Source organism: Callionymus lyra, chromosome 19 (assembly GCF_982586985.1).
Source record: "Callionymus lyra chromosome 19, fCalLyr1.hap1.1, whole genome shotgun sequence".
In the NCBI taxonomy this organism is placed as follows: Eukaryota; Metazoa; Chordata; class Actinopteri; order Syngnathiformes; family Callionymidae; genus Callionymus; species Callionymus lyra.
This window is the reverse complement of record NC_141836.1, coordinates 17,533,281-17,558,019: the sequence shown is the minus strand read 5'-3', so window position 1 is coordinate 17,558,019 and position 24,739 is coordinate 17,533,281. Positions and strand designations below refer to the sequence as shown.

At 40.8% G+C, this 24,739-nt stretch overlaps 2 protein-coding genes across 5 annotated transcripts; both read left to right on the top strand.

Annotated features, from left to right (window-relative positions):
* Positions 1–50: 50 nt before the first annotated feature.
* On the top strand, positions 51–12,388 carry ncoa6 (nuclear receptor coactivator 6). Of its 4 annotated transcripts, none has more exons than XM_087782347.1 (17): positions 51–178; positions 756–1,085; positions 1,771–1,926; positions 2,389–2,511; positions 2,589–2,708; positions 2,789–3,592; positions 3,663–3,794; positions 3,901–5,197; positions 5,262–5,377; positions 6,008–7,215; positions 7,306–7,524; positions 7,603–10,495; positions 10,944–11,000; positions 11,167–11,197; positions 11,608–11,649; positions 11,881–12,014; positions 12,093–12,388. In XM_087782347.1, the coding sequence occupies exons 2-17, from the start codon at positions 788–790 to the stop codon at positions 12,137–12,139; spliced, it is 7,677 nt and encodes a 2,558-aa protein (XP_087638473.1). In that variant the 5' UTR covers positions 51–178; positions 756–787; the 3' UTR covers positions 12,140–12,388. The 4 variants fall into 4 exon arrangements, with proteins under 4 accessions (XP_087638473.1, XP_087638472.1, XP_087638474.1 ...); XM_087782346.1 differs by having other exon boundaries at positions 2,586–2,708; XM_087782349.1 differs by lacking the exon at positions 51–178 and adding an exon at positions 1,366–1,636 and having other exon boundaries at positions 1,015–1,085; positions 2,586–2,708.
* Positions 12,389–12,516: 128 nt separating this feature from the next.
* Positions 12,517–23,954, top strand: LOC148059779 (DNA topoisomerase I, mitochondrial-like). The gene is made up of 21 exons (XM_087781913.1): positions 12,517–12,638; positions 12,906–12,930; positions 14,434–14,524; positions 14,696–14,822; positions 14,941–14,990; positions 15,278–15,385; positions 15,459–15,552; positions 15,608–15,693; positions 15,773–15,888; positions 15,944–16,065; positions 16,126–16,248; positions 16,303–16,490; positions 18,329–18,473; positions 19,316–19,459; positions 20,415–20,600; positions 20,874–20,942; positions 21,007–21,121; positions 21,709–21,836; positions 21,917–22,011; positions 22,088–22,237; positions 23,081–23,954. The coding sequence occupies exons 1-21, from the start codon at positions 12,606–12,608 to the stop codon at positions 23,181–23,183; spliced, it is 2,298 nt and encodes a 765-aa protein (XP_087638039.1). The 5' UTR covers positions 12,517–12,605; the 3' UTR covers positions 23,184–23,954.
* The last annotated feature ends 785 nt before the right edge of the window (positions 23,955–24,739 follow it).

Sequence of the window (24,739 nt, the reverse complement as noted above, 5' to 3'; positions counted from 1 at the left end):
TCTACGCATATCAACTTCCTTTTGGTGGGTTATTACTTTGAAAGGAATCACCGGAAACAGCTAACTCGTAGCCGGTTAGCTTGTTACGCGTCGCTTTCCGATGTCGTTTCTTGGTTTGTAAGCTAACCCTGCTAAAAGATGTCGAATGGTTTATCTCACTTCACGATGAATATATACGGTGAGTTTTTTGGTTACTTTATGGCAGTTGAATATCTCATTGTTCAGTAGATAAACTAAGGCAAATCACATCAAAACAAGCGTTAATGCATGCATCGTCGGTACGTGTGAGCGCTAGCAGCTAACTGCTAACGTTTGCTAACAGGCAGCTTACATCGCTCTAAATACCGGCGAAAACTGCTATAATGCTTCTAATTTACAAACTGAATAATTTGTGCATTTAGGGCGAATATTTGGTAAGTAATTTGCTAACACCAAACTCAATTCAGATTTAGGTTTCGAATACGTCGACCTTAATCGTTGCTATATTGCGATCGCTCTTGCTAAGGCCGTTGCTAATTCTGGGCCCTTCATGTCAACAAAGCTGCTCCCTGCAAATAAAAGTGCTTTGCGTGTACAACAGTCATTTAAGTCTCCTGTTTCCAAGAGGAAACGGTTGAAATAAACCTTCAATTGAATACCAAGTCTTGCTACAGTTGTTTTGGGATGTCTAGATATCTTCTCCACTCACTTTCAAGCCATTTGTGTTTTCTCGAATGAGTTCAACATACTTGTATTTTTTTTATGTCACTTTTCAGTTTAAGGCATCCCTCTTACCCTTGAGAGGAGAATGGCACAACCACTCCCTCCACCTGGGCTGTCCCAGAGGACGGAGTTCCTGCAACACGATGATTCCGACCAGGACTCTGGTGTGGGAGAGGATGCGGGAGAAGATGCAGCCAGTTGCCATGAAGCTGCAGAAGAGGAGGCTGACACAGGACAATATGGCATGGGTTGCAGTGACGATGACACGGAAGAAATGGATGATTTCACCGTCTTTGTTGCCTTCCAAGGCAACATGGACGATGAGGATTTTAGACATAAACTGGACACTGTACTCCGTGGTATACCTACTATGCTTGATATGGGTATGTATTTTTATATGATGTTGTTTTATCATTTTAATTTTTATATGAATAATGTGTTTTTTATGACACTTTTTCCTTCCCTTTATATTGCATTATGGCTGAAGGCTATTAAAAGCTTTTGGTACATATAAATGAAAAAACATTTACCTGGAGTCAGTTTAAACTTTCTTGTGTAACAACCACATTACAACATTCGTTACGGATTAGATATTTTGTCTAATGATGCATAGTAATTATAGAAAAAGTAATCATTTTCAATTGATGACATTTCTTTTCCCAGTGCGCAGATTAGATCAATTACCTTAGGAGTGAGTAAATGACATGATGGGAGGAAAAGCTGAGCTGATATTTGCCAGAGAAGTTATTTAAGATGTGTGCCGATGCTTAAGCGTGCAGGCATGTGAGAAGGACAGAGGTAGTATATAGACAAAGTGAGGAAAGATGTTCAGGACATCGATAATAACAGGAAATGTACCCCAAGCAGAAAAAGATGGTAGGAAAATGATCAGCTCTGGCAGGAGAAGTCAAAAGAAAGATTCGAAGAAAGCTCTGTAAGCATACTTTTATGTTTTTAAAAAAAGAGAGTGAAATTGATTTATTAATTAAATTCCATCTGAACTTTTTTTTTTCTCTGTACATCTTCAGTAAAATAATAATAATAATAATAATAATGTATCACATTTAGATTCTGAGACCATTGAGCCTCAGCATGTGGAACCTTGGAACAGTGTTCGGGTCACCTTCAACATTCCTCGAGATGCTGCTGAGCGTCTCAGACTGTTGGCTCAAAACAACCAGCAGCAACTACGAGACCTGGGGATTCTGTCAGTGCAGATCGAAGGTAGGACAAGCTGTTCTCACTGTATGGCAATGGTCAGTAAGTAGTTATGAGTAAAATAATTGTATTCTATCTTAATACTTTAAGCAAGTAATGATTGTTTTGGAACAATATTTTTTATGATGTTTCACCAAGATGTTGACTTAAAAGTTAAAAAACAACTTTATATATTAAGGTATGAATCCCTTTTCTGTCATTAAATAGCTGAGTAGGTAAACTTGTTTGATATTACATGTACCCGGAAATGTACTGTTCCATATATTGATAAAGACTTGTGTGGCTAAAGTGAAAAAATTACCATTAAAGCGAGTACACGTTTTCGAAGAAAACTTCAGTCAGCTCAATTTTCTTTCAAATTAAATTCTGTAATATAGAAAAGCACAGTGGCATCACTTGCAACAAAGATTTTGACTTCTAGTTTGATTGAATTTGACGCCATATTAAATGTACCATTTAAATCTTCAGGAGAGGGAGCTATTAACGTGGCTATGGGACCAAGTCGAGGACAAGAAGTCAGAGTAAATGGACCAATTGGAGCCCCTGGTCAAATGAGAATGGATGTGGGTTTCCAAGGTCAGCCTGGCCAAGGTATACATTTAAACCCAATGCCGACTTTGATTTCAATTTTTTTAAATTCTCATCCCAAAATATATTTTTAACAGCAGGCATGAGGATGGCAAACCCTTCAATGGTTCCCCCAGGGCCTGGAATGGCAGGTCAGGCCATGGTACCCGGTAGCAGTGGTCAGATGCATCCTCGTATGCAAAGACCATCTACACAGACGGGTATCATCTCCCACTCAGATCATCAAGTGTCAATTGTTTTTTAGTTCAGAATGGTAAAATGAGGATATCCCCTCTCACAGATATGATGGAGCCAATGATGCCAGGGATGTCGGTTCAGCAGCAGCAGCTTCAGCACCAACAGGTGGATCCACACGGCTCCGGGCCCATGCCTCCACAAGCCGCACATCACATGCAGGCTCTTCAGGCTGGTCGACCGCTAAACCCTGCTGCAATGCAGCAGCTTCAGCAGCAGCATCACCAACAGCAGCAAGCACAGCTGGCTCAGCTCGGACCAAGACCACAATTCAACGCCGCAGGACAAATGGTTGTACCACCAGGCTGGAATCAGCTGCCTTCTGGAGTCCTTCAACCACCAAATCCCCAAGGAAATCCTGCTTGGAGAAAGCCCCCACCACAGGCCCAGATGGTTCAACGCCCTCCTTCACTAGCTACTGTACAGACCCCCAGTCACCCTCCACCCCCTTATCCATTTGGCAGCCAGCAGGCAGGTCAGGTGTTCAATGCAATGGGACAGGGGCAAATACAGCAGCAGCAGGCTGCCATGACTCAGTTTGCCACTCCTCAGCCTAAAGGACTCCAAACTGGTGGCATGGGAGGACCACCCAGACCTCCTCCACCCATCCCATCAGCTTCTGGGCCACAGGGCAACCTCACCGCCAAATCTCCTGGATCCTCCTCCTCACCCTTCCAGCAAGGCTCACCTGGCACTCCACCCATGATGGTTCAAAGACCTACAACCCCACAGGGATTTCCCCAGGGTGTTTGTTCCCCAGGGAGGGCGGCTCTTGGGCAACAGGGCAACATGCAACAAGGCTTCATTGGGATGCCTCAGCATGGCCAGCCTGGTCAACAAATCCATCCAGGTTTGTTATCCCATCCATTATTGACACATTTTGTAATCGAGTTGATGTCTCCAAGTTGTTCTGTTTTAAGGTATGCCAAAACGACCTATGGGCTTTCCAAACCCAAACTTTGTCCAAGGTCAAGTGAATGCCAATGCAGCTGCGAATCAGATGGGGGGAACCAATCCGCAGATGCTAAACAACCAAGCTGTTACTCATGCAGGTAAAATTCTTTCTAGTATATAACTTTTTAACCGTAAGTTTTTAAATCGTTTCCTCAGATTTTTATAGGTTATATGATTCTGATTTGTAATGTTTTTTTCTATCAGGAGCCCAACCCTCAGCATCTACACCAAATCCAATGCAGGGTCCTCCACCCCATGTCCAATCAAACGTTATGGTTGTACAAGGTGGCATGGCCGGCCAGACACCGGTTGCAAACACTGGAGCTGCTATGGGCCAGCAACAACAAGGTAGCCTTCAGACCCAGATGATGGGCCTCCAGCATCAGACCCAACCCGTGTCCTCCTCCCCCAGCCAGATGGTTCAAGGCCAGGGTGCCGGTCAGACTGTCCTCTCAAGGCCCCACAGTCAAGGGCAGAGAGGGGGGATGACCCCACCCAAGCAGATGATGCCTCAGCAAGGCCAGGGGGTGATGCATGGGCAGGGTCAGATGGTTGGAGGCCAGGGACATCAGACTATGCTTATGCAGCAGCAGCAACAGAATACAATGATGGAACAAATGGTTGCAAACCAAATGTCTGGTAACAAACAGGCTTTTGGAGGGAAAATTCCGACTGGGGTCATGCCTGGACAGATTTTGCGGGGTCCTACAGCTAATATTCCGGGCAACATGGCCCAATTCCAGGGCCAGGCTGGTCCGCAACAGATGACTCCACAACAGCAGCAGCAGATGGCTCAACTGCAACAACAGCAGTTGCAGCAGCAGCAGCAACACCAGCTGCAACAGCAACTTCAGCAGCAGCAACATCAACAGCAGATATCCCAGCAACAGAACCAACAAATCCCCAATGCTGGTAATGCTAACCCCATGATGGGCATGCATGGCCAACAAATGAGGCTCCCTGCTGGACATCCCTTGATTCAGCAGCAGTTGCAGCAGCAACAGTTGCAACAACAGAAGCAACAGCAGCAGCATGCCTTGTTGCAGCAGCAGCAACAACAACAACAACAACAACAACAAGCATCCCAGCAGCTCCAACATACAATGGCAGATCCCAATACTAGTAGTGGAGACTTGGGCGTCCCGCAGATGGTACCTGATATGCAGGTGCAGCAACAGGGAATGATGGGTGGTCCTCAGCAGCACATGCAGATTGGAAATGGCCACTTTGCAGGTCACGGCATGAATTTCAACCCACAATTCGCTGGTCAGATGCAGATGGGGGCAAATTGCGGACAGACTGGTGCGTTTGCAGTCAACAAGGATGTAACTCTGACAAGTCCATTGCTCGTCAATCTTTTGCAAAGCGATATCTCTGCCAGCCAGTTTGGACCTGGTGGAAAACAAGGCGCTGGCGCAGGTAATCAGGCCAAACCGAAAAAGAAAAAACCACCAAGGAAGAAGAAACCTAAAGATGGAGACGGACTGCAGCAAGGCGAAGGGTGAATAATTTCTCATTTCAAGTGTAAATGTTGCATTGCACTCGTATAACACTTATTGTTTTAGTGGTGTCGATGGAGCTGGTGCCATGGATGATTCGGATCTGCCGAATGTAGGTGAACAGAATTTGGGCTTGGACAATTCTGGCCAAAAGCTCCCAGAATTCCCAAACAGGCCATCAGGTGGGCAGTGCTCTCTTAAACATGGGTGTGCAACTACATTTCCCAAGGGGCAACATTTTATACTAGTTCCTCCCACAGTCTCATACAGAGGTTTATTGGGAAATTGTGTATAGGCATGAGTGTGTAAATGGTTACATGTCTTTGTGTGCCCTGCCACAGAGTGGTGTCCTGTTAGGGTGTCCCCCCGCCTCTCAGGGCCACATGAACACAGTCAAAGGGCTGCATGTGGCCCCGAGGCCTCTTTAACCATGGCTGCTCCAAAGTATTGCTTTAGCTTTGGGTTAAAAATGTGTACAACTAAAAGACTTAAGTTTACCCTAAACCTAATATTTTGGTCGTGCAATGGATAATGGGACAATGAGTTATTTTTAGAATACGGGGAACAAAGTGTTTAAGTGGGTGGGAGATTTAAACCTTTTTAATATAGCCCCAATGCCAAATTTTGAAATTTTTATTTTTGTAAAGACAACTTTTTGTTCAGTTGACGACTTAAAATGAAACTCATTGATGTTTTAAATTGTGTACTTTTGGAGTATTGGGATGAGATTTTAATTGGTCTGATTTTCTTTATTGAGGATTTATTTTATGCTTTTCTTTTCATTCTTAACAATATTCCCCTTTAACTTCTAGGGTTTCCTGGAGACCAGAGGGTGCTACAGCAAGTCCCCATGCAATTTATGCAGCAACAGCAGCAGCAACACCCACAACAACAAATTCAGCACTTGCAACACATGCAGCAGCAAATGCAGCAACAGCAGTTGCAGCAGCAACAATTACAACAACAGCAGCAGATGCAACAGTTACAGTTGCAGGGAATCCAGACCACTCAAGGGCAACAAGGAATGCAAGGGCCACAACCACCAGGGCCAGGTCAGACACAGGCCCAAATACATTCTCATCAGCTCCAACAACAGCTACAGCAACAGCATCTGCAGCAGCAACAACAAAGTCAGCAACAGACTCAGCAACCACATTTACAACAGCAGCAGACTCAACTTTCACATTTGCAGCAGCAGCAAGCTCAACAGGCACATTTGCAACAACAACAACAGCAGCAGCAGCAGGCACAACAACCACTTTTGCAACAGCAACATCTGCAGCAACAGCCACAAGCTCAGCAAGCACATCTGCAACAACAGCAAGGTCAACCACCACATTTGCCACAACAGCAAGGTCAACAGCCTCATCTGCAACAACAACAAACTCAACAAACGCACTTGCAACAACAGCAAGGTCAACAGCCACATTTGCAAACGCAGCAAACGCAGCAACCGCATCTGCAACAGCAGCTAAGTCAACAGCCGCATCTGCAACAGCAACAAACACAGCAATCCCATCTGCCACAGCAGCAACAAACTCAGCAATCGCATCTACAACAGCAGCAGCAAACACAGCAACCACATCTACAACAGCAGCAACAAACGCAGCAACCACATCTACAACAGCAGCAACAAACGCAGCAACCACACCTGCAACAGCAGCAACAAACACAGCAGCAGCAACCGCATCTGCAACAGCAGCAAAAACAGCAACAGCATCTACAACAGCAACAAACACCGCAATCGCATCTGCAACAACCACAACAAACGCAGCAAACGCATCTGCAGCAACAAACACAGCAACCGCATCTGCAAGCACAGCAACAAACACAGCAACCACATCTGCAAGCACAGCAACAAACACAACAGCCGCATCTGCAACAGCAACAAACCCAACAACCGCATCTGCAACAGCAGCAAAATCAACAACCGCACCTGCAACAGCAGCAAAATCAACAACTGCAACAGCAGCAGCATCTACATCAGCAACAAGTTCAACAGCCAAATCTTCAGCAGCAGGTAAATATTCTAGTTGTATAGCATGTGTGTTTGTTTTATATTTTTATTACAAACTGTAATTGCAATATTTTTTTTTTTTAATTTGAACAGCAAATGATGATGATGTTGAAGATGCAGCAAGAGCAAAAGAATCGGATGTCTATACCACCCGGCCAACTTCCCCCTCGTAGCATTGCTGCTCAATCAGAATTGCAGAGGCTTCCTGTCTCGCAGCAGGGCAACATGCCTGTAATGATTAACCTACAGGGTCATGGAGGGGTTCCACCATCAACTGACAAAGCACGAATGCCATTAATGGTGAACCCACAGGTAGGATACAATTTTTTCTTTCAGACTTGTAATGGCATGAAAGGCCAGGGACTCAATCAGAAATGTTGTTTTATGTAGCTTGCAGGGGCTGTGAGAAGACTGTCCATCCCTGATGGTGGTCAAGGGACCCAAGGGACTGGATCAGAGGAGTCTACATCGGTGGTCCGTCCTGGTGGACCGGAAATTGGAATGCAGCCTGGAAATGGAAATCAGCAGATTATGGGCAACCAAGTACCTGGCCCTCATGTAATGAAGCAAGGACAAGTTCCTGGCCCACCAACTCTCCCTCAACACACGGGAGCCAGTCCACAGCAGATGCCGTCCCAGCCTCAATCAGGAGGCCCGATGTCCGGTATTCATTTCCCTAATGTGTCCACGACCTCGCAGAGTTCCAGGCCAAAAACTCCAAACCGAGCCAGCCCGAGGCCATACCATCATCCTCTCACACCCACCAATCGTCCTCCAAGTACAGAGCCGTCGGAAATCAACTTGTCTCCAGAAAGGCTAAACGCTTCAATTGCTGGTTTATTTCCTCCCAAAATTAACATCCCTCTGCCTCCGAGGCAGAACAATCTGAATAGGGGATTTGATCAACAAGGATTAAATCCAACAACTCTAAAAGCTATCGGGCAGGCACCGCCTACACTCACCTTACAGGGCAATAATAACGTCAGTGGAAACAATCCTAACAACGGGCAACCGTCTTATGCTGCTGGTACTGGAGTTGCTGCTGTCAATAAACAGGACAAGCCATCTGCAGGGCAGGGTAAGAGGGCAAGTCCCAGCAATAGCCGTAGATCAAGCCCAGCTTCTAGCCGAAAATCTGCAACACCAAGCCCAGGAAGACAAAAGGGAGCAAAGATGGCCGTTGCATGCCCTCCCCATCAGCAGCATTTAGTTAATCCTCAGGGGCAAACAATGATGCTGAACCCTCAATCAGTACCTCAAAGTCCTGTGTCTTTGCCTTCACAACTTGGTAGCACCATGGAGGTTCAACAGACCCAAAGCTCATTCCATAGCTTACAAACTAACCCTATCGAGGGGGCTAGAGAAATTCAAGGTGTGGTGACTATGGAGCAGCGTCAGGTGCCTCAACCTCAGCAACACCCTTTAAGGGAGCTAACGGCACCAAGGATGGCAAGCCCTCGTGTACCCACTCCTCGGCAACATAAACCTGATGTCGATTTGCAAGCTGGGCCTCTAGAAAGACAGTCGTCACAAAATCTCCCTCAACATGAGTCCGAGGTTTCACCTGCTCTCAAAACCGCTCCAACATCACTTAACCAGCTACTCGACAACACAGGCATCCCAAATGCTAATCTTCGACCCGTTCAGGGCAGGGATGGTGCTAGTAAGGACCGCCCAATGGTTGCCTCTGTTTCACAGACTACATCTCAAAATGTGGAAATGTCGGTCCCTGTTGTCACGACTGCAATCGCTAATCAATCTAGACAGACTGCCCCAATCCCCACTAGCAGTGCAAACGTTCAGCATGTGGAAATTTCCAACACAAGTTCTGTACCTTCTAACACTAGCACCAATCAAAATCCCAATTCCGCTGTGACTGTAAATGTTACAAGTACCCCCAGCTCTAACACTAATGTTGTCCACAATGTGCCAGCAAACCCAGTCATATCCAGTCAGTGTAGCTCTGCCACTGCACAGAGTACTAGTTCACCCTCGAGTTCAAGCATTACCCAAGTCACTTCTGTTTCAAAACCGAGTCCTAGCCCCAAGTCTTTAACAGGTGTTCACTCAGTCATACAAATACCTGCTTCATCAAGCACCATTTCACCGAACCAGTTCACAGTGTTTGTCACCTCAAATCCTATCACCTCCGCTCCCACATCCATGGTCTCCAACGTGGTGGCCGTCCCAAATAAGAACATCCGCCCACAGGATATCCGGCAAAACACCCCTGGCCCTCGGCAGCAGTTCATTACCACCACCCCTGTATTCATCAACCCAATTTTTCAAGTCCCCGCTGCGTCTGGGGCTCCAAACACGGCAGTAGTTTCCCAGTCTGTGACAATGGTTGGGTCTATACAGGTATCAAATTCAAGCTTTTCAACTGCTCAAAGTTCCAATAACACAAGAGTCGTTAACGCTGCTGGCACCCAAATCATTCGAGGGACCCCTGGACAGTTTCAAGCCGTCACAAGTGTTTCGGCATCAGCGCCTGTCAATATTTTCTCTCTGACCCAGCAAATGAATCCCGGGCCACTGAAAACGGAGAACACGGGCGAAGTAACGTCTATTCAAAAGATAAGTCCCCCCGTCCAGCAAACTTCTCATCCCAGTCCCTCGGCGTCGTCTCCATTTCAACCCCCACTCGCCACTACACCACCCTGCTCTAGCCCTAGTGTAACCAGCTCTGTCAGAAAGGCCCCCATGTCTCCATCTGCTGCAGGCCAATCGAAAAACAAACTTTTGCAGGTTGTTGCCGCTGTATCTGACCCCCTGCAAGGTGCAGTAGAAAAACCAAAGCCGCCTACTGGTGCGCTCCATGGGCAGGTCATAAATACTCAAGCAATCACTGTAAATAGGAGTGAAGTAGTTGCAACGCATACCACTTCAAATATTACTACTTTGCCTCCACCCCCCTCTCATATTTCACCTTCTGGCCAAGGTGCTGCTTTGACTCAAATTGTTCCCAAATCTCAGTCACCTTTGCCTCCAGTGGCCTCTAGCCCTGCCCCGGCAGTCCTTACACAGGGTCCTGTCATAACCGTGGTTTGCACACCTGCCATTTCTACCACAGCCACTGTATCTCCCGTCCCCCCCGCCCAAAGTCAAGCAGCTACCAAGGTTCCTACTACTTCTGTGCATGGGTTTGTCCAGGAGGTTCCGCCTACTCAAATCTCCGCAGTGTCCAACAACAACATGGCATCACAAGCCCAACCAACACCTCCTTCCATGGATCCACCTTCTCAGCCAGCAATAGCTGTTGCTGAGACCAGTCAGGCCACAGGTAAGCTGGGCAGCGCCAATGGTGAGTTTCCACCAAGCATGCTAGGTAGTTTCATCTTGGAGGTCTTGCACTGAACAGTTTTATTAAGTGAGAAATGCTTACACCTCTATATTTGTACATGGTAGTCCTATATTTATTTTTATCAGAGCTACTGTTTGTTTGTGTAATCCTGCCCAATGAGCTGTGCCATGTGGCCAAATGTGTTATCTGTACCCCAATTGCCCGCCTTTAAGAGTGTTGCGATAAATGGTCTGTGTCCGGTCTGTTATTTTACCCCTTTTTCATGACAATTTTTTTTTTGTTTATATATATATATATATATATATATGTGTATATGTATGTATGTATGTATGGTAAATACATGAGAGTTCTCGCTGACCAGAAATGCTTTAGATGAAAGTTTTTGCATACCAATTCTCAATGCATTTATTTATTAATTTCCCTTCAGAACCTACACGACAAGAATCTGTACAGACGCAGGAGCCTGCTGCTGTGGAGAAGACGGGTAGGGATTTATCTTGCTTGTCTTTTATGGCTTACTTCAAAGTTTATTTATCTTCTCCCTGTCCAATAGACCAGTGGAAAAGACACCAATACTCAATGTTTATAGTTGTTTTAAGGATTGATGAACATCCAATCCCTAAAGTAAATGTGTTCTTTTGTCCTTCCAGTTGAAGAAGGCGTGGCAGGACCGGAGCCAGGGTAAGTTGCCTGACACTTCAAGACCGTAAATCACTGCTACTGGGGTTTATTAAATATTCTAATATTGTTGTGCTTCAAAGATTTGGCCTAGTTTTAAGAATTGTGCTTTTGAAGCAGGAATGGTTAGAAATGTCTAACTCTACTGAAACTCAGGGTGGTCATGTGGTTGGACAAGGGGGCACATGGGGAAATCATTGAACCACGTGGCCTCAGCTCTTGGTATGTACGATGAGCATGCAGAAATCTAAACTTGCGTGTGCATGCCAAGATGTCTCTTATTTTTTTTTAAGTGGCCATGAATGCGTCATTCCATTCCACTGACCTTTTATCTTTGATTACTGGGGTTTGGGGAAGCCATGTTTGTTAAGCACAGTTTATAGTTTACCGCTGTTTTTCCAATTCTATCATAGATGGGCAAAGAAAAGAAAGGCGCCCATCAACTTAGTCCCAAGGTATGTATTTTAATATGTTTGTGCTGCCAAGCCACAAGCAGTGATCTTGTTGACGTAGTGGATGCTGTTGGGATGAAGACGCACAGTATCTGTGGTAGACGAGGAAAAACAGCAGCGCCCTAAGTAGTTTTCTATTTTCTCTGAGTGGATCAGAGTTAAACTGTTGGTTCTCGGTTATATTAACGCTCTGTTTTGTTATCGCTGTCGTGTTTTCTCGTCTGGTCTGCACAGAGCTGCGGTGGAGAAGCCTAAGGGGCCGAGCAGGCGCAGTTCCCGGGCCGAGAAGGAGGTGGAGGAGGAGAACGTCGCAGAAAGTGGAGTCAGAAAGAGACCAGTAAGGCCGGGGACAAGTGCTGCTATTAAAGGTAATGGAACCAATAACACAATGGGTTTTTGCCTCTTTTTATCAATGACTAACCACTGTGCTTGCTTTTCTTTGTCAGAAACTGGAGCCAGCCCCACGCAGGCCAAAAGAAGAAAGTCAAAATAATTAACGTGTTCTAATAATTATGACAACCTGTGAACAGTACTGTAAATGTTTTAGTTTACCCTTGTCAATCACCTGGGTTTTTATTCTTAAGATTAGAATATTCAGTGAAACCATCTGTACAGATTGTTTTAAAAATAATAATTATGGTATTGTGTTGTTGTGTGTGTGTGTGTGAATGTGATTTTTATAAAATGTACTGGAGCTCGTTATAATGATGTTGTAAAACTGAATTAAATTTTTTTACTGCTTCTCCCTGTGGATTGAGTATTTTGTAGATTTATTTGTGCTTCTTGGTAAAGACGCGTCGCTCTTAAAAAGAAGCAGCGGAGACGCTTTAACATGTGCGCATGCGCACTGCATCATCGTCGGAACTCAATTCTTGTCTGTCACTGAATGTTCCGCGAGACGCTCATCCTTCACATCTGACTTGGAAACTGAAACATTTGTAAAAAATAATTCCTCAACTATGAGCGGGGATCATGGCCACGGCGACTCTCAGGTAAATATTTATCCATGTTATTAGTTCATCCATTCTCTTGTCAGAAAAGCTTGACTCCTGGGATGCTTAAGCAGAAATAACGGCATATAAATCTATCTTTTTTTTTTAATAAAACGCAGTCCTAAGCTGTTGTTCCTCGTTGGCATCTACATTTGTGTGTGATCTGTCAGCCTTTCCAAACAAAAATACGCAATTCTAGCTGCATAAGCTAGCTACCGGCATTTTCAAAATTGTCATATAAAATGTCTTCTTTTGCATCGTCTGCAGGTCAACTCGGGATCTAAAGGAAACGGTAGGTGTTTCCCTGATTATTGTTCTTCTGCATCTGTCTTTCATTTCAGCCCGAAGTGCGATGTGTGTGTGCGGAGTTTAAAGGGGCAGAGAAATGGCGTCCCAGAGACTAAGTCCCTTCTCCACTCTCTTGCGGCTATTGTTCCAAAACTGGGAGGCTGTTTGACACCAGAGGCTCTTGTTATTGTGGTCTGTCCGGGGGGTCCGGCAGCGGGTCGGCCTCCTGAACACGTCTGCTGGTTTGTTTCTTGCACACGGACGCGGCATCCGCTTCGTTTTTTGAGCCGAAAGTGGCAGAATTGAGGCTGAGGACTTAGTCTCTGCGCCATTTTCTTTTCCTTCTGTGAAGCAGCAGAGACTGTCTGCCCTGATGTGAAGGAGAGATCCTCGCTCTTCTCTAGGAACCCCGTCGGGTTTCATGATGATCATTTAGATACAATAGAACAAAAGGCAAAACTTTGTCTGCAGGGACATGTATGTCACTAATATGCGTGCAACTCCCTTCTCAGTCCAAGTGGGTAGAGGTCCCAGGGCAGACCTACTGCTGAGCGTATAGAGATTATGTCTGCATGGAAACACAGTTGTTTGATCACATATCTTACATGAATAATGTGATAATTATCAGCTGTAATACAACGATTATCAGATCTATTAATAAAAACAATTATCATCTGTAATAATAAAACTGTTATATCTGTTATAAAACAATTTCATTTGAAGCAAACTATTTTCAACTGTAATCGTACAATTTCGACTAATAATTTAACTATTATCAACTGTAATAATAAAACAATTATTGACTGTAATAAAAAAAAACTGTTATTGACTGGAATAGAACAATAATAACTCTAACCAAACCATTTTCAACTGTAATTAAACAATTGTAACTGTAATAGTAAAACATTTTTCAACTGTAATGAAACAATTATAACTGTAATAATAAAACATGTTTCAACTGTAATGAAACAATTATAACTGTAATAATTAAACATTTTTCAACTGTAATAAAACAATTATAACTGTAATAATACAACTATTTTCAACTGTAATAAACAATTATAACTGTAATAATAAAACAATTCTCAACTGTAATAATGAAACTATTATATACTGTTATTAAACAATTTTTGAGTGTAATAATAAAAATCTTTAATCGATCAATTATCAACAGATAGCTTCTCATCTACCATGAATTATAAATATCATTATATTGTTTATACATTTAATGATGCACATTTACTATGCCTTTACTGATGGTCATGAACCTCGAATAGCTACTTAAAGAAGATACAGAACCACAGTTTGGAATGAACAAGAATAAATCACCATAAAAGTCCTTTTGAATGGATGACTTCTTTTTGAAAGAGCCATGTAATGGTTTCCAAGGATACTATCCTTTCTCGTCATGCTTACTATTTATCAGTTTCAGGTCATAACGATTTTGCACTTAACAAAACCGAAAAAAAAAGGATCATCAGTTTCATACTTGTCTGTTCATTTGTAGACGCTCATAAACACAAGGACAAGCATAAAGAACACAGACACAAAGACCACAAGAAAGACAAGGAGCGAGAGAAAGTCAAGCACTTAAACAGGTAAATGTGCTGCTACATGTGTCTCTCAAACTATAAATCACATATTATGGAAACATTATAACACACTGAAATAACTGTTAATCACTGTTAAAACAAGAGTTGTATGAAGATGTTAAAATGTCTGGAGCCTCGTGCACTTGAACTCTGACCTCTGTGGTTCCTGTGTTCCAGTGAATACAAAGAGCACTTTGAGAAGAAACACAGAGACAAAGACAAAGTCAAACACAGTGATTCAAAGTCTGAGAAGCACAAGGAGAAACACAAAGAGAAGGACAAAGAGCGGAGGAAAGAGGAAAAGGTGTTTTCTGTCAATGTCCACTCAATATTTCAGTGATTTTGTAAAAGAAAATGCACGTTAAAGAACTGGTCCGGTATTTTAGCAAGTGTTTTTAAAACATGTCTTCTCTCTGCTGTAGGTCAAATCTATCCCGACAGACAAGCCAAAAAAAGAAAACGGATATGTCAGGTGAATATGTGATTCAAAAAGATTCTAAAAAGAAGACACATTTAAATACATTTTCTTAATACATCAAACATAAAGTGATGACTAGAAAAGAATGATCAAACTCAATCACACAAGGGGCCAAATAGTTTTGCGGGTAATTTCTTTTGCACGACGTAGTAAATGTTTCAATGTATTGTAAAATATGTACTGTTAAGATGATAGTGTTATGAAATAAATATATAAATAAATGAAGATTTTACTCCCGTTTGATCCACATGTTTATAGTTGTTTTTTTTAATTCAACGTAGAAGCTCGAGTCCCGTCGGCATCAAGAGCGAGCCTGAAGATGACAACGGCTTCTGCCCGTCTCCCCCGCACAACAAGTCAATCAAACGTGGCGATGACGACGATGAAGAGTGAGTTCCTGTCACGTGCAGACCTCCTGTTCTGCATTGGTTCTCTATAATCTTCTTTTTGTCGTGGTTCTAGATTCGAATACAAACCCAAGAAAGTTAAAACAGAACACGACAAAAAGCCCAAGAAGAGGAAGCACGACTACGAAGACGACGACGATGACGAAGAGGTCAGAACTTATTTAAAAATATATACATTTTATTTATTTATTTATTTTAATACAGGACATAAAGCCTAAGAAGAAGACAAAGGACAAGAAAGCAGCAGAGGGAAAGAAAGCCAAAAAAGAAGAAGATGAAAAGTGGAAATGGTGAGATTGACTTGAACCATCTGCACAGAAGCAGATATCAGCAGTGCTCGTCTCTGATTGGTGGATACGTCTTCATCAGGTGGGAGGAGGAGAGAGCCACAGATGGCTCCAAATGGCGCTTCCTGGAACACAAAGGGCCGGTGTTTGCGCCTCCTTATGAGCCTCTGCCTGATAAAGTCAAATTCTACTACGATGGTAAGAGTGCGTCCTCGCTTATGGTGCACACACGTTATGCAAATATATTCCCCAGGTAAACCAATGAAGCTCAACGCTCCTGCTGAGGAGGTCGCCACTTTCTTCGCCAAGATGTTGGATCACGAATACACCACCAAGGACATCTTCAGGAAAAACTTTTACAAGGACTGGAGGAAGGTGTGCAAGTGAGAAGACTCGTCTTGCGAGCGAATATTGATTGAGCTGCTTTCATTCAAGGAAATGACCTCAGAGGAGAAGTCAAAGATCACCGACCTGAACAAATGCAACTTCAGTGACTTGAGCGAGTATTTCAAGGCTCAGTCGGAAGTCAGGAAGCAGATGACAAAACAGGAGAAGCTGGTATGTTTCGTTTGAGTCCAGGAAAAAACAGGACTAACGCTTGATTAATGGTAGAAAATCAAAGAGGAGAACGAGAGGATCCTGCAGGAGTACGGCTTCTGCATCATGGACAACCACAAAGAGAGGATCGGAAACTTCCGCATCGAGCCGCCGGGGCTTTTCCGTGGTCGGGGCGACCATCCGAAAATGGGAATGCTCAAGCGTCGCATCCGACCTCAAGATATCATCATCAACTGCAGCAAGTGAGTCGACTTCCCCTCGCATTCACTTGATGATGCACCGTGACAGGCACTGTCACACCTGCCCTTTGGTATATTGTTAACAAGTTATCTTCCACCATATTTCATTCTACACAACTTCCTCAATTCACAAATAAATCATCTTGTATTTATTTCCTTGATAAATAAACAATAACAATGTATATATATATATATATATATATATATATATATTATAAAATTTAGCCAGATAGACTGATGGGTACTCTGTTATAACTATATTACTACTCTAAGTTCTATTACCATCTATTCTATTATATTTCTGTTATTAAGTTGTTTTAACTTTATTATAATTTGTTATTACTATATAATTACTCCTCCTACTCCATTATTTAATACACTATTATCACTCTGTTATGACTTTAACTGTTACTACTCTAATGTATCCCTATTAAAACTCTGTTATTAAGCTATTATTACTCTATAAAATTATATTATTAATTTGTTATTGCTCTATTATAACTATTACTGTGTTATTACTCTATTATAACTGCATTATAACTTTATTATTACTATGTTATTACTCTATTATAACTATTATTACTGTGTTATTACTCCATTATAACTATTATTACTGTGTTATTACCCTATTATTACTAGTATTACTCTGTTATTACTGTATTCTAAATTTATTATTACTATGTTAGTAATCTATTATAACTATTATTACTGTGTTATTACTCTATTATAACTATTATTACTGTGTTATTACCCTATTATAACTAGTATTACTGCATTATTACTGTATTATAACTTTATTATTACTACGTTAGTAATCTATTATAAGTTTTATTACTGTGTTATTACTCTATTATAACTATTATTACTATGTTATAACTATATCATAACTTTATTATTATTGCTCTATATTAACTCTACTTTTACTTTATTTTACTATGTTTTAGCTCTATAATAATTCTTTTTTTTTTATTATTATTATTTTTTATTAGTAGCATACCTTCACCAGTTACAAACAGATGTAAGAAATACAAAACTCACAAATTCAGTGTATAAAAGTATTGTGTTCATCCTGTGGTGAGGTATCCATTGTTCAATAACAGTTTTTCATAGATAGCTAATTTAAGCTTAGTTGTTGTTGTGGCTCATTAAATATATCTCTATGATAATTCTATTTTTTACTGTGTTATTACTCTTTTATAACTCTATTTTTACTCTAATACAGTTTTTCTTTTTTATCTTTATTTCCTTGATAACAACAACAAGATAGACAAACAAGAACAAAAGCGCACACAGATCAGTAAAACTATAGACAATAATATAAAGCACATTTCTTTTGGACATGGAATTCTGTTCTCATCACCCTCATCTTTGAGTGATTCGTTTATAACAAAACCCTTATTTTCTTGTCAATCATGCCTCCATCCTGGGTGTGGAACCGGGAAATCTAAATTACAGAGAGACTTCGGCCTCGAGGTCTGAAAGTGGCGACTGCAGCTCGTCGCCAATGTTGTTTATGAACCTTCACACACATGCTGGCACTGTGTCAAAGGTAGTCTTCCTGTCAGAAGCTGCTGTGTGCAAACAAAAACATGACCCTGGGAGGACGTGATGACCCCCGCATACTTGTCAGAGCGGGAGGTGCTGGACTCTTACCTCATTATAGTGTAACAATACGGTCGAGATAAGGCTGCTGGGTATTCTATAACATTACTATAGGGTTATTTTCGGTCACACTTATTGACTTATTGAAACAAAAATGGAACTGCAGTTGGGAAAAGATATCATCATTTGAGACGGACATTTTGGACCACGTTTCCTAATAGTGACCTTTTCCTCCTCAGAGACTCCAAGCATCCTAAACCTCCTCCTGGCACAAAATGGAAGGAGGTGCGCCATGACAACAAGGTGACCTGGCTGGTGTCTTGGACGGAGAATATCCAGGGATCCATCAAGTACATCATGTTGAACCCAAGCTCCAGAATCAAGGTGATGTCTGGTTACCATTAGGCTTGTTAGAAAATATCTATATAACCATATGTCGTGTACTTTTTATTCCCGATACTGTATCGATATTCAATAGCACTGTATTGATATTTACATGTTTGTTTTTATTTTTATTTGTTTACCTTTGAAATACCATTTTATTTTAATTCAGCTTTATTTGATGGTTTATATTTCAATAGTGTGTTTAAAAATAGTGTTTTATTTTACAATCAACACTCAAATATTCACAGTGTTTATTCATTTGTGTGCTGCAATTAAACCTCTGGCCACTAGTTAGCAACACTTATCATTTCCTCCGTGCTAAAAGTAACAACAAATCGGCGAAATGGCAGCAATGAATGAAAAAGAAAGGATACTCCAAGCTCCAAAAGCTTTTGAAGCTGATGTTTAGACCCATTTTGGCTTTAAATCAAAGTTTAAAGTTTAAAAATTCAACACTTACAGATACTGGATATGTTGCTCCATGTTGGTTGAGATTATGTTAATGCACTTGATTGTGCATTGTTAATATAAGTTTACATTATTTGTTAATAATTATAAAAGAAGCACTTTCCTACAAGCTCTTTCACATTTGTTTCGAGAAAGTATTTGTTCCTTTCTTTGTTGTAAAGGCCAGAAAATGTGTAACAATATATTGTTATTCCTACAGTATAATAATAATAATAATAATTATAAGTTTATTAATAGTATCGCTATATATTGTATCGTAATACATATTGTATTGCTAGATTCTTGCCAATACACAGCCCTAGTTACCACGTAACCCCACTAACCACCTCTGACCTCTGACCTGAACCTTCTCCGTCTCCTCCGTCCTCCTTCAGGGGGAGAAGGACTGGCAGAAATATGAAACTGCACGACGGTTGAAAAAGTGTGTTGATAAACTTCGGGCTCAGTACAGAGAAGACTGGAAATCTAAAGAAATGAGGATTCGACAGAGAGCTGTGGCACTTTATTTCATAGACAAGGTAAGAGGAAACGGTAACGGTAGCTTTTTATTCATCCATTCCTGAAGTTCTATTAGGTTATTACATCACATCTGCTTTCTACACAGATAGATAATATAATTTATGTAATTTCTGTTGTATGATTATTTGTTTGAAAGGTGTTTTATTTTGAAGATTAAGAAGGATTTAAGCCTGTGATTTTGAAATAGGCAGAGGATTTTTAAGTTTACTAAAAAAAATACGGCTGTATACTAGAGAAAACTAGATAATGGCCCGCCGGGAAATTGGGAGAGTAGGCTGTGAACTTTGCCCTGTGGCAAAAATCTATAAAAGATACAAAAGAGTCAAATCACAACCTATATCTGAATTTTATTTTAATTTTGTAAACACAACAATTAAAAAACTAATGAAAATATGAATAACATTTTATTAGAATATAATTAAAATGTAATTATTCTATAGTTTCATGTATGAAGGTTCAGCTTTTACCTTACTAACGGAACCCAGAAAAGTTTATATTTTTGAAAACACGTGATGGATGTTTTTACTGAATTTTCTTTCATAATTATTTTATATCCATCATTCCATCAGTAAAGGATAAACAACAACAACAATTTAAATTAGTAATCTAGTTAAATTAATACATTTAAATACAAAGTTGGTTAAAGTTAGTTAGTCCTTGCATCCATTGAGCAATAAAACACATAGATAGATTTAAAACAAGCTCTTAAGCAGAGGAACTAACACCACTGCTAGTGAGGCCGATAAAAACCTGCATGATGAACAGTTATCAAAACAATTCTTGAATCGTGGAAGTTGTTTTACTGTTTTTTTTGCATGTAATATACATTGTTATGGTTGCTTGACTCAATCTTACTTCAAAGTTGTTTTCTAAGTAAGTTAAAGTAAAGAAAGTGTTTGTTCTACTGACGCCTGAATGACCTGAATATAAAATAAAGTCGTGTGTGTTGTTCAGCTCGCTCTGAGAGCCGGGAATGAGAAGGAGGAGGGCGAGACGGCAGACACCGTTGGCTGCTGCTCCCTGCGCGTGGAACACATCAAACTCTCCCCCAAAGTGGACGACCAGGAGTACGTGGTGGAGTTTGACTTCCTGGGAAAGGACTCCATACGCTACTACAACAAGATCCCGGTGGAGAAGAGAGTAAGTGAAGGAGACCTGACGTCAGGAGAATGTCTAGATGTGACTAGAAATGGGAATAGAGCCTCATTAGGTTGGCTGTGGATGTAACCGTGCAGATGTTTCCTCCACAAATTCCAAAAAACACCTGGTCGCCGTCCTTTTGACCAAACTTCCTCTCTGTGAGAGACCTCCTGAACCATCTTATTCCACAAATTCCACCCAAGCTGATCAGATATAATCACTTTCTCTGTGTAAAAGAATAAAAAGATGTAATTTTGTCTTTTTTTTCCTCAGGTGTTCAAAAATCTGCAGTTGTTTCTGGAAAACAAGCAACCAGAGGATGATCTATTCGACAGACTGAACGTGAGGAAACATTCAAATGTGTTCTAAGGATTCTCTCTACAGTTTTACTCTGTGTCGCCTGCAGACTTCTATTCTGAACAAGCACCTGCAGGAGTTGATGGACGGCCTGACGGCAAAAGTCTTCCGTACTTACAACGCCTCGATCACTTTGCAACAGCAACTTAAAGAACTGACCAACGGTGTGTGACTCCTCCAGCTCTGTGCGTCCTGAAAAATGACCGAAAAGCTTTAAAACGTAGCTGATCATTTGGTCAGACTGGTGGGATTCTGTAGATTCTGTAAAGGTCTGAAAGATTAAGAAATATAAAGGTATAGAATGCTTTTTAGGGAGAGATTTGAGAGTTTTCAGAAAATGACAAAGAAGTTATTTCAATATAATTTATAATCCATCATTACATAACAGTTTTAAAAGATCCATATATGTTATGTATGTTTATTGAAGATGGTAAGTACATGTAAAGATGAAAACATCTTTCTTTTTTTTTAGTAATTCATTTATTAGAATCAAAAGTTGAAAGAAATAAACACAAGATTATAAATACTAAAAATCATCATAGCTCCTTGTACAGTGTCATATACTCAAATAATCATAAAGTATAATAAGTTTAATCTCCCTTTTATTTATTGCACAATTTTTATTTTTTTTATTACTGTTAATGTTTTTAATATTGACTAGATAGATAAATACTTGATTAATCTCACAGAGAGAAATGTACAACTGGTATGTTTGTGACCTTGTATGACATCATCACTCCGGGTTGTCCAGGTGATGACAGCCTCCCTGCAAAGATCCTGTCTTACAATCGAGCCAACCGGGCGGTGGCTATCCTCTGTAACCACCAGAGAGCACCGCCCAAAACCTTTGAGAAATCCATGCAGAACCTGCAGACAAAGGTCAGCTTTACTTTTTTGTCTTTCCTGAGAGCAGCGCCGGACGATGTCGCTCGCTCAGCTCGTGTCTGCTTCCATTACAGATCGATGAGAAGCAGAATCAACTGTCAGCGGCCAGAAAGCAGCTGAAGGCTGCCAAGTCCGATCACAGAGCGTCTCACGATGACAAGAGCAAGAAGTGAGTACACCTGATCCCTTCGCTCACACGTGGGTATTTAAAAAGATCCCACTCTGACCGATTCCCTTCCCCTCAGAGTCATGGAGCTGAAGCGTAAAGCCGTCCAAAGGATAGAGGAGCAGCTGATGAAGCTGCAGGTTCAGGCCACCGACAGGGAGGAGAACAAGCAGATCGCTCTCGGCACCTCCAAGCTCAACTACCTGGATCCACGCATCTCTGTGGCATGGTACACTCCTCTTCTGATTGGATCTCAGGGTGTTTTTCTCAGGCTGCAACGGTGTCAGAAAGCCAGGAAGTGTGTGTGCATTGCAGGAAAAGGAGAAGCACAATCAAAAAAGCTAATGCCCGTGGAGGCAAAATCAGGGGAAGAAAAGTGTGTGAGCAGGACAAACAATGGGGTTTGTTTTCAAAGCCAGGGAGCGTCACTAAACCTCTTTCAATGACAGCTTACTATGAGGATATCTAACCCTATAAGGGGTTAAACCTATTTTATAAAAGTTACATCTAGTAAAAAAGGTTGTTTATAGCATAAACATTGAATAAAATGAGTTATTTAATTAAAATTTGAATTTCCTATATATCACCAATATTGTCCACAAATGTAACCAAACCTAAACTGATGTAGCATGAAGTAAAACCAAATTGACTTAAGGTTTAAAACGCACAAACATGAGCAACAATGATGCTATTCAGAAGTCCAAAACATATAACTTAACATTGTTTCAGCAAATAGAATTAGAATTAAAAAATAAATTTTCTCTTATGTCATCTTATGTAAATCACATTAAGATTCCAGTTAAAATTCAGCATGTTTAAAGTGATACTATGAAAAGAATGGAACGCTGGAATAATTTGAAGAATATTATTTGTTTAAAAAAAAAACAGACTTACCCCCAAAATTACACATTCAATAAAAATAATAATCACAAAAGTGATAAATGATTATAAAGAAGAAGTTGCTTAACCCGTGTGTTGTCTCTGGGTCGAGGTGAGATAACACGAGGGTTAATAAAGACCGTTGTTTTGTATCGAATGACGTGTTTGGAATTCATTAGACTTCCATCCACAGGTGCAAGAAGTACGAGATTCCCATCGAGAAGATCTACAACAAGACGCAGAGAGAGAAGTTCGCCTGGGCGATCGACATGGCGGAGAGAGACTATGAGTTCTAAACATTCCCAGTGTTCCCAACACATGCCTTCAGTCGCTGATGTCTTCAGACTTCCCTGTGGGGTCAACAGAGACGCTAAAAAGAAAAGGAAAAAAGAATAATTTGTAATGATATAATCAGAGTCTCTTCAAATGTTCACTAACTTTCAGTGTACATAGCTGCAGCTACTGAATTATGATCAACCAACTATGAACTTATCGGATCGTAGTTTTTAAGCCATCACTTTTATTGATACATTTTATATTCTCATAGAATAATAAATTTGATACGGGATTGTTTTAAGCGACACACCAAGAGAGATCGTGTGCAGTGTGACGGACATGTAAGTGACGGTGACTTATCAGATGCTCACAGAATGTCATCCTTCTCACTTTCCTTTTATTCTGCTGTTTTAATTTCAGGGATGTAAATATTTCTCATTGTTAAGTGTTTTTAAAAAAGTATGTGTGATGTGTGGCTCGTCAACAATAAGCTCTTTTTGCTCATATGCAACTTTTACGTGTCTGCCTCCGGTCAACAGTATGTGACATTCCTCCGGGTTACTTGAAAAGCTGAAGTCGAGAGAGATATACGTGGGTTTTGCCAAAAAAAAAAAGGGTCCCAGATTAGATTGTCTATAAAGAATAGCTGTTTTTGTATCGCTGTGAATAATGCTGAAAGTGTCTTCATTACACCTCCTCATTAACATTTGTAATGTAGCCATTAATTCCACAATCCCTGATTGATTGTGTATTGTATTGAGCTTTGTAGTTTTCAGAATAAAACGTCAATCCAATCTTTGTTTTGGTGCCTTCCCTGTGAACCCTTCGATGAAAAGCTGAACGTCGTAAAAAAAAACACTTTATTCAAGAAACGTCAATATTGATCTTTGAGGTCTAGGGTCAAGGTTTCAATTTCGGTGATGCAATAAAGTTTCTTTATTGATTTTACGTAAAAGGTTTATTGACGTTATTTGAATTGTGATTCAGTTAAATGTATCCATTCAATAATTGTAAGGTAATTGTTCAAATATTTTATTTTGATCAAACTGTTTTTATTCCCTGAAAAAAAAAAAAAAAGGTTTTCTATTTTAATTTTCTATTTAACACCTGATCTGTTGCCTAGCAAAAAGTCAAATTGGATTCAAATAGTTATCATTTTCTGTCATTCTGAGATTGCATTACTTCAAAAAACTTAGAATCTTTGGACACATCCATACACACACAAAAAAAATGTAATAATAATAATAATATTTTTCTACTTGACATTTATTATAAACTTTTGTGCAGTAATATCCACTCTTATCAAATATTTGTACTGAAGTAATTTCAAAAAGTATGTAAGCTAAAATGTATGATACTTTTAACATGTCTTTTCCTAATTTTTTAATTAAACAGTGTATTATTTAACACTGACGAATATCTCTTTAAAAATACATATTTCAGAAATAATTCCCTCGAGGGTTCTTTTATTGCTACTTTTCCCAATAAAGAGGTCATAAAATGCACCAACTAACTATAGATACTTAACTATTAATCTATATCTTATTTGTGCAGGCTTTTCCTTGATTTTCTGAGA